Here is a 17,078-nt window from a genome sequence, read left to right as displayed (position 1 = left end):
CCACCATTGGCCCTTTTCTGTCATGTGATCAAGGCTGCCGTGACGTAGCCAAAACGCGTCTTGCTGGTGGTAACTACTTGCGTCTGAGTGATCTATACCTGTAGGAAGTTTCTGCGACTGGGGCCGCAATTCAGGACTTTTGGACCATATATATATATACATATATATATATATATATATATATATATATATATATATATAAATTCACACAGGGAAAATAGATTTTAGCCCAGCGCTGTTTCTCAGATCCCCATTTCCCCCACTGGGAATAGTCTACATGGTCCACTTTATTTCATGGTCTGAGAAGGACCCACGTAGCAGTGAGTAGGTACAAATATAGTCTTTGTTTCAAAGGTTTCTCTTCATTTCAACATTATTCAAAGATTCCCATATAGGTACATAACTTTCACAGCCAAGCCAACACATGCTTCGCAAGTTGCTCACTTCTTCAGGGCTTCCAAATAATAAGCATCAAATTAGTCCTTCAACTTTTTAAATTTCTTTTAAACACAACATGATCACCAGAAATATCCTCCGCTATCTCTCCTAGGCTGTAGCCTTGTCCAATATCGTCTCGCGTTGGCTTCCGGAAGTTATGTACCTATGTACCCAGTGCTAAAGTGCATGTGCTCATTCCTTTAAGAATATTAACATTGGTTTACCTACAATCGGCGTATTTAGTTTACATATAAGTCTTTAGTCAAATATTACTACATGTACCCAGTACCTATAAATTAAATGCTACTAGTGGACCTGGAGGACCTATTGTGCCACCCACTTAAGTAGCCCTCTAAGCAAGTGTCATGCCTGGCATTGCAGCTTGTGTGCACAGTTTTAAGTTGCCATTTTGATCTGGCAAAACAAACCTTCTTCAGGGCCCAAACTTCTTTTTAATACAAATAAGTCACTCCTAGGGTTGCCTTGGACAGCCCAGAGGGCAGAGTGCAGGGTATTAAAAAAATTGGACATGTACTATCAAGTTTTACATGCCCTTATAGTGAAAATCTCCTACATTTGTTTTTTAGGGCTCGGGCCTACGTCACACTGCGTAGCAGTGTGGGCGGAGCCCAAGAGTCCTTTTGTTAGAGAGTCTCCGAAAAGCTACCTAACAAATTCCTGGCTGCTCGTGATTTTTCGTCCTTTTTTTTGCCAGTTGCATTCCGATTGGCCTTCTCGTGAGTGTGTTTTCGGAAGAGAGCACGCAATAGGCCATAGGCGGTAGAGTAGCTCCGCCTATTGCATATTCCGTGCCGACACGCGCAGCAGAAGGGCATATTTCTTCAATTATCGCGGCTGTCAGGGCCCGCGGTAATTGAAGACAGATGCTGGGCGCGCGTGCACCAGTCTCGAGTTTTTAGGGCTCGGGGCTACGGGCGCGCACCACTGCTCGTTTCAGAAGGACTGGTTTCTGCTTCCTTTCATGTGTCAGTGCGACGGCCGCGGTATCGTCTATGTACTGCTTGTTTAAACAACAGTCCGACCCTGAAAGTTTTCCAAATATGTGTCTCAGGTCATTATTTCATTCCTCCTAGACCCATCCATGCTGTATATATGTTACTAAACGTTGTGAGGCACATTGACAGTGCACTCGGCGCTATGGCGTCCATAGAGCACGTACGGAATCTGTTTATCGGGCACGTTTCTATCAGACTGCAGCTCAAAGCACATTTCCTGACGAGGAATCCATTCTACTGCAATTCTATGACCATTTCCTTCGCGTCCTTTAAAAACGCCTTCCCAGTCCTCCCCTTTGAAAACAAATACAGCCGCGAGAGAAGAAATGGCCACATAGATATGGAAAGCGCGCGCACAGTGCATTTTATCATCTAAATGCTTAAACATCTTTTGCTGTTCTTCGCAACAATTGAGCTGAAGATTGATGCCCTGGCGGATAATGCAGTGAGGAACTGCGTTTGAAAAATACCAGTTCCTCCTCAGTCGCCTCTCTGCATGTGCCAGGATACGGACGAGAAAAGTGCCAACCCAGTGAGTTAATGTTCAACCCGCTACAGTCATAGGTGTATGGGACGGGGAAAGAGATGGATCGCGCCGACACTCCCTGCACTCCAGACTATTTAGCCATGCATGTAGTTCCTTGTAAGTTTCCTTGTCTAATTAGCTGCAGAGCTGCTCCGTCTTCATCCCGTGATGCATCGCTGTCATAGGGAAGAGAAGCCCCGGACTGTCGCCGACCATAATGGAGCAGCGCTTGATTGTGCTACAAGATGTCCCGTGGACTCATTCCAGACTGTTTTGAGTAATCATCAACTTTGGGCCGCATACACATCTCATGCTGCTTGTCGCTCTACACTCTAGGAGGGACCGCAGGCAATTTGAGTGCCGTCCTGAAGGGCCTACGCGTTTGTTACAGTAGGAAGCTGCCAGATAGATGACTTTGTGAGTGCAGAGTGTGTGTGAGTGCAGAGTGTGTTTGAGTGCAGAGTGTGTGTGAGTGCAGAGTGTGAGTGCAGCGTGTGAGTGAGTGCAGCGTGTGAGTGAGTGCAGAGTGTGAGAGAGTGCAGAGTGTGAGGGAGTGCAGAGTGTGAGAGAGTGCAGAGTGTGAGAGAGTGCAGAGAGTGCAGAGTGTGAGAGAGTGCAGAGTGTGAGAGAGTGCAGAGAGTGCAGAGTGTGAGTGAGTGCAGAGTGTGAGTGAGTGTGAGAGTGTAGTGTGAGAGTGCAGAGTGCAGATTCAGAGTGCAGAGTGCAGACTGCAGAATCAAAGTGCAGAGTGCAGAATCAGAGTGCAGAATCAGAGTGTAGATTCAGAGTGCAGTTTCAGAGTGCAGATTCAGAGTGCAGAGTGCAGATTCAGAGTGCAGTTTCAGAGTGCAGATTCAGAGTGCAGTTTCAGAGTGCAGATTCAGAGTGCAGATTCAGAGTGCAGATTAAGAGTGCAGAGTGCAGATTAAGAGTGCAGAGTGCAGAATCAGAGTACAGTTTCAGAGTGCAGATTCAGAGTGTGGATTCAGAGTGCAGATTCAGAGTGCAGATTCAGAGTGCAGATTCAGAGTGCAGATTCAGCGTGCAGATTCAGAGTGCAGTTTCAGAGTGCAGATTCAGAGTGCAGATTCAGAGTGCAGATTCAGAGTGCAGTTTCAGAGTGCAGATTCAGAGTGCAGAGTGCAGATTCTGAGTGCAGAGTGCAGATTCAGAGTGCAGATTAAGAGTGCAGAGTGCAGATTAGGAGTGCAGAGTGCAGTTTCAGAGTGCAGATTCAGAGTGCAGATTCAGAGTGCAGATTCAGAGTGCATTTTCAGAGTGCAGTTTCAGAGTGCAGATTCAGAGTGCAGATTCAGAGTGCAGATTCAGAGTGCAGATTCAGAGTGCAGATTCAGAATTCAGAGTGCAGATTCAGAGTGCAAGTGCAGAATCAGAGTGCAGATTCAGCGTGCAGATTCAGAGTGCAGATTCAGAGTGCAGAATCAGAGTGCAGAATCAGAGTGCAGAATCAGCGTGCAGAATCAGAGTGCAGAGTGCAGATTTAGAGTGAGTGCAGAATGAGTGCAGAGTGAGAGTGCAGAGTGAGTGCAGAGTGAGAGTGAGTGCAGAGTGAATGCAGAATGAGTGCAGAGTGAGAGTGAGTGCAGAGTGAGTGCAGAGTGTGAGTGAGTGCAGAATGAGTGCAGAATAAGTGCAGAGTGAGAGTGAGTGCAGAATAACTGCAGAGTGAGTGCAGACTGAGTGCAGAATGACTGCAGAGTGAGAGTGAGTGTGCAGGATAAGACCACACACATAAGACCACACACATAAGACCACACACATAAAACCACATACATAAAACCACACACATAAAACCACACACATAAGACCACACACACACACACACACACACCACTCTCACCACCACACACCACCACTCACTCACCACCACAAACTCACCACCACACACGCAACCACACACACAACCACACACACAACCACACACACACACACACACACACCACCAGCCGTCACTGCACACTTTCACCGGGCACAAACACCACCAGCCGTCAGTGCACGCTTTCACCGGGGACAAACACCATCAGCTGTCAGCGCAGGCTTCCACCAGGCACACAACACCAGACATCAGTGCACGCTCTCACCAGGCACACACACCTCCAGCCGTCTGTGCACGCTTTTACCAGGCACACACACCACCAGCCATCAGTGCACGCTTCCATCAAGCACAAACACCTCCAGCCGGCAGTGCAAGCTTCCACCAAGCACACACGCCATCAGTGCACACATCAATTATTAACGCATCCACAATTAACTATTGTAGCAATCGCAGTATGGTGCACTTTACTTTTAAACATATTCATCTAAAGCGCAGCATGCCACCATTGCTACAATTCCAATCCAACCCACATAATTCCACTACACACCACATGCATACACTCGATAACACATGGCTAAAAGACATTGCCATTTACAATGATATTAGCTCTAACTCAAATAAATCCGAGACCTATTGCATTTCTAATGCTTGTTACTACTGTAAGGCCAACCTCTCCCACAGGATAACATTTGTGTTACTTTATTATCTTAAATAGGCTGTAATTTCCATATGAGAGCAGGCACCCATTTCAAGTTCGCTGTCTTTGGAATTGTAATAACATTTCCTCGCTCATGGTGAAGTCGGAATTTAGGTTTCAATTTTGACAATGTCACCTTTAGAACAGCAAGATTAATTTACTGAAGCATAAATTATCCACCAAAATTGATGCAGATGAAAAGTCAAAATTTCTGAATGACATTAATAACCAACTTGAAAGACACAATTAAGAAATCAACAAATGTAAGATACAGGAATTCAAACGGGATACCATTGATTACAAATTCAGAGAAGTTTAAAGTTGGGCAGAATTTTACGCCAAACGACGACAAAACAAACCATTTATAGAACTTCTGATACCACGACATCATCAACATATAGTGAATCAAACTTTTCAAATAGGAGAACCAATGGGTGCAATATGACTGCCGAAGCACCAACCAAACAAGTTTCTCTTTAAACTTAGGACAACAGGGTGACAGCACCTCTCAGGTTCCTTTTTCAGGACAAGGCCCACCAATAAACAACAAACCTGGTGGGGGAAAAACAGGACAAGACACAACAACAGACTTGAGAATTATGAAAAGAATAAGCAGGAGCCACAAAACGTAACCCCTTCGGTGCTCAGGACGTCCCCTGGCCATCATGCGTCACGGTGGGCGTGTGCAGAGGACGGCCGTGGGCCATCCAAACCGCGCCAGCTCATTAATTCTCCCGCACAACGGGAGAATTCGCGCAGCGCCGAAGCGGTTAATGAATAGTGATAATATTTCCTCCCTTCAACTCAGCAAACCAGAAATCAACACTTTGTAAGAAAAGGGACATCTTTTGTTACCACTTATCATTAAAACCCTTTGGAACTAGAAGTGAGTTTTCATGCGTACGCTTCAGCTCAAACATTTCTTTACAAACATCAGGGATAATCGACCTTTGAGGAATGAAGGTACATTAAAAGGGTTGAAATCTAAGAGTACATTCCTGACTCCAATTAGTCACAAAATTTTGGATTCGTTTGATACTATAATTAAAATGGCATCCAAAATCTATACAAAGGGAAGAGGACAAAACATTTGAACCTTAACATCAAAGATCGTGGCATTCTTGAACACATTGCTAATAACCCGCAAATCACTTGAAGAAAGTAAGACTGACCTTGGAAGGAGCATTGCTAATAATGGATTCATCGTTGTATCTACAAATCGTTAACAAACATGTTTTTGAGCCATCAACCAACATGAAACTCGACAATAATACCTTGGTGAATTTGTCAAAATTTTTAAAACCATATTAGGCACCGCTGTCTTAGAAGGACCATCATTGATGATGACAGGAGTTATCGTTTAAAAGATGATCCAAGAAGCCGTAGAATCGATATGTTGGCAAAAATTCATAAAAATCCAACTAAACCTCCTTTCAGACCCATAGTTTTGACACGTGGATCCACCCATGAACCCATTGGAAAAAATGTTGATCTGTACTTGCAACCTTTGGTACAACAAATGACAACCTACATCAAAGACACCACTGATTTCATTTTGAAAATCCAAACCATTGATCTTGAAAAGGATCAAAATAACTTATTATGTACTATTGATGTCAAGTCACTTTACACATCTATTCTACACGATCTAGGTTTGGAGGCTGTTGAATACTTTTTGACCAAAACCGAGTTGGATGACGCATAGCACATTGTATCTCAGCTACTTTTGTTGGACTATCAAGTACTTTTTGCAGCTTACTGGTACTTCCATGGGCAATTATGCAGCACCTTGCTATTCTAATCTATTTATGCATAAGTTAGAACATGATCACATTTTGACTAATTACTCATGGACTAACACTCTTGTTATGTTTGTTAGATACATTGATGAAATGTTCATGCTATGGAAGGGATCTAGCAAGGAGCTATCATTAGCCATCGAGCACTTGAATTCCATTAACAACCATATTGAATTCACACACAATTCCAGTGACACCATGATTAGTTTCTTGGATGCGTCAGTCTCAAAAAGTGGGAATCGACTGGAAACTGATATTTACAGGAAAGAGACTGACCATAACAACCTATTGCACTATCACAGCTGTCACCAGTCTTCCCTAAAAAATCACTGGCCATATTCTCATCTACTTCGAGTCAAAAGAATTGTATCTAACTCTGACAGACTCTCAACAAACCTAACTGACATGGTTCAAAGATTCAGTGACAGAGGATACCCCTCTGGAATACTGGAGAGTGCTTTGCAGTGTTCCTCTTATAAATCAAGTGAACAACTCTAGATGCCTACAAAGAAACCAGACAAAAAGAACTGTACTGTGTTAGTGTCTTAATTTTCTACACAAAGTTTGAAATTCAAAAGATTAATTCTTAAATATTGGCCAATGATACAAACTGAATCTGACTTCAATGGTATTTTTGCAGAATTTCCCTTTTTCGCTTATGAACGCAGCAAAAGCATCAAAGAAATGTTGTCTACACACACAACAAAAAATGTTCACCATCCCTATAAAGGCACTGTTCCAAGCACGAATTGCAATAACTGTAACAACATCATAAAAGGAAAGTACATAACTCACCCTCGCAAAGGCAGCAAATTCAAATTACGAGTGACTGCTAATTGTGACATTAAGAATGTAGTGTACTTATTAAAATTATCCTGTGGCATGGCATATGTAGGCAAAACCGAACATAAAATAAAAATTAGATTGAATGAACACAAAAGCAACATCAGGACTAACAATACAAAATCAGTTATAGACTCACATTTCATGATGTTGAAACACAATATTAGTCAGCCCGTTATCTTGATATTGCGCACTGTAATCCCGTGTGAAGGCAGAAACAATCGTAAACATCTTTTACAGAGGGAAATCTACTGAATTAAACTACTGGACAGTCTTATGCCTAATGGACTTAATGATCATTTGGAATAGAGTTGTTTTCTGTGATATACGTTATATCGATTTGAAAGGTTTCTAGCTAATTATCTTTGCAAGATCTGTCTATACGCCCTTGATCTGTGTTAGAGTCGTCACTACTTATTGTTCTTTTTTAATGATATTTTCGTTCACTACTAGCTTATTTACTGGTCTGCTCTTATTTTTTTCTGATAATTCATTGATGTTCTGTACGTGATTTGATGAGTATTCATACCTATCATATTTCATTTTCCGTTTCACACATACAATTAACATTCTCTATTCATGTCCATTTCTTCATTTGAAGATGGTACCTTTTTTTCTTCTACACTTTCGTTTCCTTTCTATGTGGTCCTTCTTCTAACCAAGTGTATTTGTTCCAACCCATAATCGGCATTCGCTTCACTTCCGTCTGACGTCTGACTAAGACGCAAATGCTTGTTTGTCTACTCACAATGGTAAGATTTTTACAAGGGCTGAAGTTATCGTTTGTTTTTATTGGCGCACCGTTAATTAGTTTATTTTTTAATTGCTAGTTTGGTCACAAATATTCACCCTTAGAAACACGTTGCACATATCTTCATCTTTTCGAAACAGTCTCGCCTGAACCTGAATATCTGAACAGGCTTGCTCATTGATGTACATTTTGTTTACGCTATAATCTAATTTGGGCCAATTTTATCACTGCTCTGGTTTAATTTAAGTTACGCATGAAGTATCACGTTTTTATGACTGGGAATTGCACATTTCAATTTGTTTGCATATATACCTTTGAGTGATTGATGTCCTTCTGCTTCATTATTTTCAGGCGCATATCCCCCTGATGAAGGGCTATGATTGCCCGAATTGCATTAGATTTGAATCAATATGATATACCAAAGTCATTGTTATGATATTCAATTAGGTGAAATCTTGATTTTGATGATTGATCAACCACAACAAATGAATTAAATTGAATTTGCAATTTGAATTTTTGATTATAGTTGACTAACTCAGATTACTCCATTTCCTTGAATACCTTGCTGTGCAGTCAGGGAACGTTACCCAGCGGTGGTGCCTTGTTTAATACTTTTGAGTTACAATTTTGGCTTAGTAAGCGATACCCTGTTTGCACGTGGAAAGCTGACCTACTTTTCACTTAAACTTCTTTAATTTTTGGATTATCTTGAAGTGCATGCCCCACCTACTTCACTTTTAGAAAGTTAACATTTTGCTGCCTTAGCTTGTAGACTTCTCCGGGCCACATGGCTGGGTCTAGCCAACAGTTGGATTTTGTATAATCCTCCTAGGCAGCCACACACAAAACAGTGCTTAGGTGTACCTGGATAGGGCATCACTGGCAGGAAGGGAGGGCGAAACTGGGCACAGCCCTTACACTTGAATTGCCTGTGTCTTACCTGCACACAAGGTGCTGCATATCTCCTGTACCTAGTCTAGAGCCAGGACAGGGAAGGCAGGATGCCTGGGGACTTCAAGGGGAAACCTCTAGAAGTCTCTCAAACTTCAAAGGCAGAACTTGGTATAAATATTGGACCTCAGACATCAACTCTTGAGAACACTTTTGTTTTGTAGATACTCTGCCATGAAGAAAGACTGCTGTGTTGCTGAGAAGATTGCCATTCTGCTGGACTGCTGCTCTGAAGGACTGCTGCCCTGCTGTGCAGATCTGCTACCGCTTGCCTCGGTGAGAAGAACTGGGCCTGCATCTGTTGAACCCAGGACCCCAAAGTGACTCAAAGGGCTAGTTGGTTGGACTCCGGACTGGAGCCGCAGGGACAGAATGCTTCAACAACGCTGAACCGCTCCTGGACTCCCCCATCTGTGAGTTCAACCCTGCCAAGGTGTGCTACTTCAGCCCTGGACCCTTGGAAGTGGACCTTAAGGTGCTCTGCCAGCTCATCTGGAGATCCAGCAGAACCAACGCATCTCCTCTGCTGCCCGGAGCAACCCTGAACAGAACCGAGAAATCGCCACTGATGCGAGGATGCCACATTGACCTAGCAGCCCGCATCAGAACGACCACTGTACGAAGTTTCACTGATGCAGGTCCTCACATCGCAAACCGCTCTTTGATGGTAGCATCGATAATGACGCAGGTTCTCGCATTGCAGCCTCTCAGCTCATCAGAACCAATGCATCGCCTCAATAGCAGGACACATCCTTGATGCCATAATTTGCATCGCAAGCCTTCGTCGGCTGGATCTTCAACAATGACATAGGACCGCCCTTCGTACCTTGGGACTGATGTATAGGCTCTGCTGTGCAACGCATCCTTGGGCAGTACCTAGCAAGGCTCCGCAACCAGGATTTAACATACTCTTGTTCAGCTGGCTTATCTGGGTCCCTGCAGCCGGCCCGCACTCGATCGCGGTTGGACTGAATGTGTGATCTTGTCCAATTCCGGTGCAACCAGCTATCCAAAGTTGCTGCTGGGTGCTTTTTTGGTGAAATTTTCACTGAAATCTTTAAAATTGCATAGCTCCAGATCTACTGATTGGAATTCTGACGTTTTGGTCTTGTTTTATTTATTACAAATTGCTCTATTTTTGTAATCTGAAGTGAGGTTCTGTGTGGTGTGATTTCACTGTGTTATTGTGTGAAGTGTTGCCAAATGCTTTAGACATTGCGTCTGAGTTAAGCTTTGTGACTGCTCTATGCCAAGCTACCCGAAGGGTGAGCACAGGTGAATTTAGGATTTGCTTGTGGCTGCATCCTGACAACGATTGTGTTTCCCGGTTGAGTAGGGTTTCACCCCCCCAACCAGTAAGCCAATTTATTAAAACTATATATTTACATTTTGATATGATATATATACACACATACAAACCAAGGCAGATTCAAAGATTTTAAGCAAACAACACTGCATTGCAATGAGAGGTGGTTGGACAAAATAATGTGTGTGGTAAGGTGTAGTGATTGTTTGTGTTTTGCTGTGCCACCTCATGGTACATTCAGCAACCGTGGTGGAGGGGTGCAAGCGGTGCAGAACAAATAGTGCTTGAGCATGAGCCGCATCTGACCCACCTCTAGAGAAGCCACTACTCATCTTATAAGAGTCATCTACACAACAGATATTGTCATATGTCAAAATAAAACCTCTCACATGAAACCTATCCACACACTTGAGATGAGATGGTGTACAAACGGACCACCCTGTGCTCCTCATCCAGCTGGATTAGAATAAAAAGGCCACTAAGCCTCAGGGGCACTATTCTTTTGAACACTAGGAAGTCAAAATGCAAAAGATTAATTATAAAATGTATTTATCACAGGTTGCAAAGGACCACAGTAAAGTTAAATGCTTTCAATTAGATTTCTGAGATGCACATTAACACAAAATTTCCATTATTTATGTATGCCTGTTATGTTTTTGAATTGCACGGACAGTCAATAGAAATTGTTCAGTCCTGTATACATATTTTGGTATGGATTTTTTGTTTGTTCTAGGGGGGGGGGGGTAAATACACAGAACATCAGCAAAAATATTTGCTCACAGTAAATGAACTATTCTAAGCAACAACACAGAATATGTATTCACAATAAAAAAAGGGATTAGCCTGTATACAGAGTATTTACACGCTAATTTGGAAAACAATCAGCCACCTGACCATATCTTTCAACCAAACTTGTTTATGGTACTCAAACCATCTTACCTCCATCCAAACTGCGGGACATAGTGTAACGTTTGCTGGAGGAACGTTCAAAATAAGGGGCTGGCCGGTCTATCAGTGCACTGGCTCTTCTCGTCTGGGCCTGCGTCCTTCCACTGTAGCGGAATTTGGAACCCAATGTGAGGAATTTCTTTGGCGGTGTCTCTGGCAACAGGAGTCTAAACCACAAAAAAAATTCAAACATTATACCAAAACGAACAAATTTGTAATTATTTCCATAAAGCGTTTAAAACAATAGGATTACATTTGTCTTATAAACGGAAATTCAGCTATAATAACATTTTGAAAAGATAAAGGGCTTTCCAAATGTATAGCTTGCAGTGGCGGGGACCCCAATGGGGCGTGGGGGCATCGTCCCACTGCTTTCTCGCAGTGCGAGAAGGCAGAAACATAAATGGTAATAACTACCACCATTTATGTTTCAGCTTCTCGCACTGCGAGAAAGTAGAAGTTCCTGGTTGGGGGTGGGCAGTCCTGCTCGAGGGCAGGGGGGGAGTGGCTTGCCCACTGGGGCTGACCAAATAGTCAGTACCCACAACAGTGGGAAAACCACTCCCCCAGTGCCCTCGAGCAGGACCGCCCACTCTCCCTTTTTCTTTATGTAGGCTGCTGCATGCAGCAGCCAACATAGAGAAAATGGCCCGGCGTGGGGGCTCTCCGCTGTGTCTCACCAATCACAATGCTGCTTTTGCAGCTTTGTGATTGGTGGTGGGGAGGGAGGGAGCGAGGCTGCCTTTCCTGTGATGATGATGAGAGCTGCAGGAAATGGAATTCAAACACGCAGGACGGCCGGAGTCGGAACCATCTAGAAGCTGAGGTGGCGCGGGATGGTAAGAATTTTTTTTTTAATTAAAGCCCTCCCCCCCGCAATGACCACATTTCCACCCCCAATCCCCCACCCCCCACCGCCTGTCATGCCTGCCGCAACTGTGATTTGGCATGTCTACGTACTATTTCATAATTTAAAAATCACATCGTGAATGAAATATACCTGCAGTTTGGTCAGCTAAAGGCTCCTCAATATTTCTATAGCAGACAAGAAGGTGCATTAGGATATTTTCTGAATGTGAACCCAAAGATCAGGATTTCCGGTGCTGACTTCCCCAGCATTGTGATCTCGAGCAGCAATGACTGCTCCATTTCTGCAGCAAATCAATTCACAGTGAAATATTTTACAGGACGCACGCATTCCTGTCCTGCAACAACACTCACTTGTTATAGGCCCTGACTAAGTGACCGTGGATGTAGGACACCATAGGCCAGTGTGTCACTGAGCCGCACATAGAGGGAGCACACAGAGCAAGACAGGCATGACCATCAGAGAATGACTTGGCGATCTGCAGGTGGGCCATTTTATGTACACAGGAGACTTGTGGATTTTAAAACACAAGGAAAGGTTTGGAAGCATTGTGCGTGCAGAAAAGGAACCTGCCTCAACAGCACCAGCCTGGGTGTTTCTGTACAGCATGTTTGCTCGCCCCACCACTTTGAAATGTCACCAGCCACCACTGATAGCTTGGTTAATGTGGGAAACCTAAATCAAAATCTAGAAATAAAAGATGTGATAGGCAACAAGTGGTACACTTCAGCAATGGTAGCTCGCACCGGTAAGAGCTGTGGGCGGGCGGGTTGAAGAATGGTGGAAGTTGACAGACAGGATAAGTAATATTAAATAAATAAAATCACTTCCTTTGCGCTCGCCGCATCACCGACGTGGCAATGCGGCAAACGCAAAGGAAGTGGTTTTATTTATTTATTTTAATATTACTTAATCTGTCGCCTTCCAACACCCCCATTCCGCCCCCGCCTTACCGCTCTTACGTGCAAGCCTCTACTGCACTACAAGCTAGTATTTCAAAAGGTGAGATTACCAACAGTGATACAGCTATGTGCAACTCCTATTCTGGCAACAACTGTAGCAAAATATCAAAATGTCCTCAAGTTGCTTCTATGTCAACACAGCAGATGTCTAATGAGGAGTGGGTAAAAGGTGCCAATCACAGGCGAATAGCCTTAATCTCTTTGATAATTAAATAAGGAACATCATTAACGTGGCATGTAGGGTGGTAATATTCTCCTCTAAAACCTACTGATAAAAAACAGAATTCTATACAAAGAGTTGGTGAATCTTTGCCTTTGGAACTGGTGCATTGGGTCTCTTGCTCATACTGTGCCTCAGGAGACCAAGAGCTTAACCAATTATTTTGCAGAATGGTTGCATGAATGGGAGCCAGGTTTAGATGCTTAAGCTTGGCAGCTTCATTGAGATCGCCAAGTAGTGTATGGAATAGGAGTAGCTGAAACTGCTTCAGGGTCATAATAGCTAATGTATACAGAAAAGTTCAATTCATGGCCTTGCTCAGATCTGCATAATGAGTAGGATGGAATCAGACAAGAGAGTAATCAGTTTAGTTTTCCTCTCTGCAAGCCTCTCTCAAACAGCTTTCGACCAACTCCTCATTGTAGTTTTTCTTTGCCCTCTCTCTATGTACTGCCTTGCTCCCCCTTCCTTATCACACCCCACGTCTCTCTCCTGATCTGTGTATTAACTGTTTCCACTTTAATGTCCAACACCACTCTCCTTTTCTTGCCTAGCCCTCTCATATTCTTCCTTACACGTCTCAAAGCACTACCCAACACCACAATGGCTTCTGGTTTACACTGATGGGGAGCTGTAAAGAAATTACAACAAGGAGCTAATTAGAAAAGATGTGTTCATTCTTCCAACAGGAGCAGATCAGAAGTAACCAGGAGCCTGCTCAGACAGATATCCACCGATTAGGAGTTATATCACAATAATTCTGAATGGAATGTGGAAGCACTGTAGAATATATGTACATTCTACTCCCCCAACTTCATGACACTGATACAGACAGAAAATACAAAAAACTTCCCTCGCAACAAAAACAACAGAAAATAACCCGCTGACACACTACACCAGGCACAAATCAACATCAAAACACACTAACACTAAAATCAGTCACAATAGCACACTAACAAAACGGTTAAACTCACTGAGCTTATCAGTCATACGTCGAATGCGAACACTCTCCCTGATATCATTGGGTCTGGAACTAGACATCTCACAAATCTTAGATCTAGGCACCTATTGCCTCACTGCCATTACTGGAACAAGTTTGTCAAGAACCCCATACCATGTATCTTGAGCAGCACCTAATGGCCCATCCTAAAATACATTACTATCTACCCAACAAGCTACATAAAACAGTGATGTCTATTCAAATTTCAGAACTAACTTCCTCTCCAACTCTATCAGGTCAGGTCTCCTAGGTAAACCTCTTCCTTGGTCAACAGGAAACGTAATTTGAATGAACTCACTCGTTTTGTAGCAATACCTTGTAGCTTTCCTCTCTTTTTATTCACATACTTCCTTATCCTGACATTTCTCAGCATGTTCCATATCCTTTTTTAAATCTGCTCGACCACTTCCCGTAATGCACTCTTTGAGTCACCATGAAATACATTTGGAACTGTGTTTTCTTCCTCACAGAAATTCAAAACTCATAACACCAGGTAGAGAATTGGGTACAGTCCAGTAGGTCAACAGGGTGGGCTAGAGTGCTTTCCTCCAATCCACACTACACTGCCATCTAATTAGATTATATTACTAATGTATTCAATCCATCATCTTGACAGTTTGACTGCGGGTATTAATCTGCTGCTTTCTTGTACACTATACCACACCTGGTTAAATACTACTTTAATTCCCGACTCGAAAATTGGGAACAACTTTCCAAAACAAATTCTCCCGGCGATCCTTCACTACAAAACACTTACTTACCTCTGGCCACTTTCAAGTAATCCACTAATACAAACGCAAAAGCTTCTCCTCTATGAATTACATAAAATAGGAGCAAGGCATCAATTTCTAGCTTCCTTTATTGGCCAGGGGCACATTTCACTGCAGAATATTCTTAATAAAAGGCTTGACAAATCACTGCTTTCACAGATGGCACATTCCCTCTTCCATTCATCCATTAATCAATCAATACCCGGCACCAGTATAATTCTCTAAGCCACATCTTCCTGTCAGGTTTCCCCAAGCATTCTTCATGCCCTATATTGAAAATCTTATTTAAATTCACTGTAGGGGCAACCTTATATCCCTCTCACCGTAAAGACCATCACATTACATCAGCTAATCTTTCACTTTAAAATAGCACATAGTTCTGCACTTAGTTTATGCTCTTCGTGCCAACCTTTAGCCAGATATCCAAGCACCAAATTATTTTACACATTTTCCTTCAATTAAATATATATAACAAATAGTTGCACACAGTTCCCCTGGGAATGGTGGTTGCGTAGTGCAGGGTGTTGTCTTCCTCTCTTCCTAGGGTGCAACAGGGAAGGGTATCCCTTGTCGGAACTAGGGATGCCTCACACAACAGGCTGGTTTAACGGCTGTTGTCATGTCACCAGCTAGTCGTATCGTGTCATCATCGGCTCCCTGCTCCAACGTCAAGCCGGCGCTGCAATGCCTGACGGGTAGCACGGGGTGCTACACTCTTGTGGAGATCTTTTGTTCCTTGCCGGTGGATGTAAGGGTGTGAGGGCCCTAGTGAGTGAAGTTGTGAGCGTGGGTGAGGTGAGTTAAAAAAGGTTGGTGTGGTCTACTGCTTTGTCTTTAATCGTGTAGTTCACCACCTTAATAAAAAGTGAGGGGCAATGGGACTGCAGTAGTTACGAGAAGTCAGTCCCGTTCAACCCTCAATCGTGAATAGGTCGACATGTTTCATGCCCTATTGGCAATTCTTCAGGACCAAAACAGTGCTCATAAACTTAGTGAGATGCCCCGTATCAGGCTGAGGCATCTAAAGGATACAACCTGTGTGGTTGCCGGATCCGGCCAGAGAGGGGTTCCTGCATCAAGAGGATGCCCTGTGGGGAGAGAAGAAGACTTCAACTTTTGATTCAGTTCCCCACGTTGCCCATTCAGGGGGATGCTACTAGATTACGGTGAAGTAATATATGGTAATAGGGAGAGGAGAGGGGGAAGACACAGGTTGGATACTACGCATAAAAGGGTTAGTGGGGTTCACTTAAAAACAAACAAAGCTGGGTAAGGACTGCCAGCAGACATTAGGTGTCTTAACGTACACGTAGTGTTTAAAAATGAGGAAGGATCTAACGCTAGCCAGCGTTATTGCTGCAACTAGGGTGAAAGCACAACGTACAGAGTATGGCAACGACTTACCCTTTATGGCGGTCGTCAGTGCCCCAAAGCTGCTCCCGTGGGGTCTGCGGAAATGGGGTAGTTATCTGGAGGGTATAAGGACATGACGTCAGGGGTGAATAGCCCCAGCGGGGGGGTGTGTTTTTGGGTGGGTAAGTGTGCATGTCCCGTCTCGTAGGACAGAAAAAGGGGGGAGGAGTCAGCGGCCTAGGTTAGGTCCGCGGAGGTCCCACCGGGTCCCAGTGGGTCCAGGACGATCACACCACCCTGGGGGGTCGCCGCAGCCAGGAGGGGCACCAGAGGCAAGGAGCGGCGGTGATCCGCTGCTCTCAAAGGGCGATGGATGGTGGGATGGTCGCCCCTGGCCACCAGCCGCGTCAGCCCTCACGAGGAGCACTCACGGTAGTGCAAGTCAGCTCTCATCCTAGCGGTCGGAAAGCCCGCACGCTCAAGAACCCGGTGCCCCAACTCTGTAGACGGCCTCGGAGGGGGCCGATGCCAGTGGTCCCTAGGGGGTGGAGGGAACACGCCGGGGGCCCAACCAGGGCGTCAGGGCTCCTAGCGGTGCAGGCGCCCGTTTCGCAACCAACAAACGACCCGTGCCCAACACCTTACCTCAGCAGAGCGGGCGGGTGACATCTGCACCTAGACCCACGTCCCAGCGCGGAGAGTCGCCAAAAAAGCAGCCGTGGCTGGTTGCTCAAGGCGCTCGCTGTTAAGAGTTCTGGTGAATGCCGGGGGCGTGTCAGGTCAGCTGCCCAGT

The 17,078-nt window shown here is 44.2% G+C and overlaps 1 protein-coding gene across 18 annotated transcripts in view; it reads right to left on the bottom strand.

The window, feature by feature from the left end:
• The window catches only part of EPB41L3 (erythrocyte membrane protein band 4.1 like 3), an 860,969-nt gene that overhangs the window by 165,403 nt on the left and 678,488 nt on the right, over positions 1-17,078 (bottom strand). For all 18 annotated transcript variants that reach the window (XM_078687549.1, XM_078687552.1, XM_078687558.1 and 15 more), the window contains one exon: positions 11,104-11,279. In XM_078687549.1, the coding sequence (XP_078543675.1) occupies positions 11,104-11,279 (176 nt within the window). The remainder of the gene's footprint in view (positions 1-11,103; positions 11,280-17,078) is intronic.

The sequence above is a fragment of the Lissotriton helveticus genome, chromosome 4_1 (assembly GCF_964261635.1).
Source record: "Lissotriton helveticus chromosome 4_1, aLisHel1.1, whole genome shotgun sequence".
NCBI lineage: Eukaryota > Metazoa > Chordata > Amphibia > Caudata > Salamandridae > Lissotriton > Lissotriton helveticus.
The sequence above is the reverse complement of the archived record's forward strand: the minus strand, read 5'-3'. Positions and strand labels throughout refer to the sequence as shown.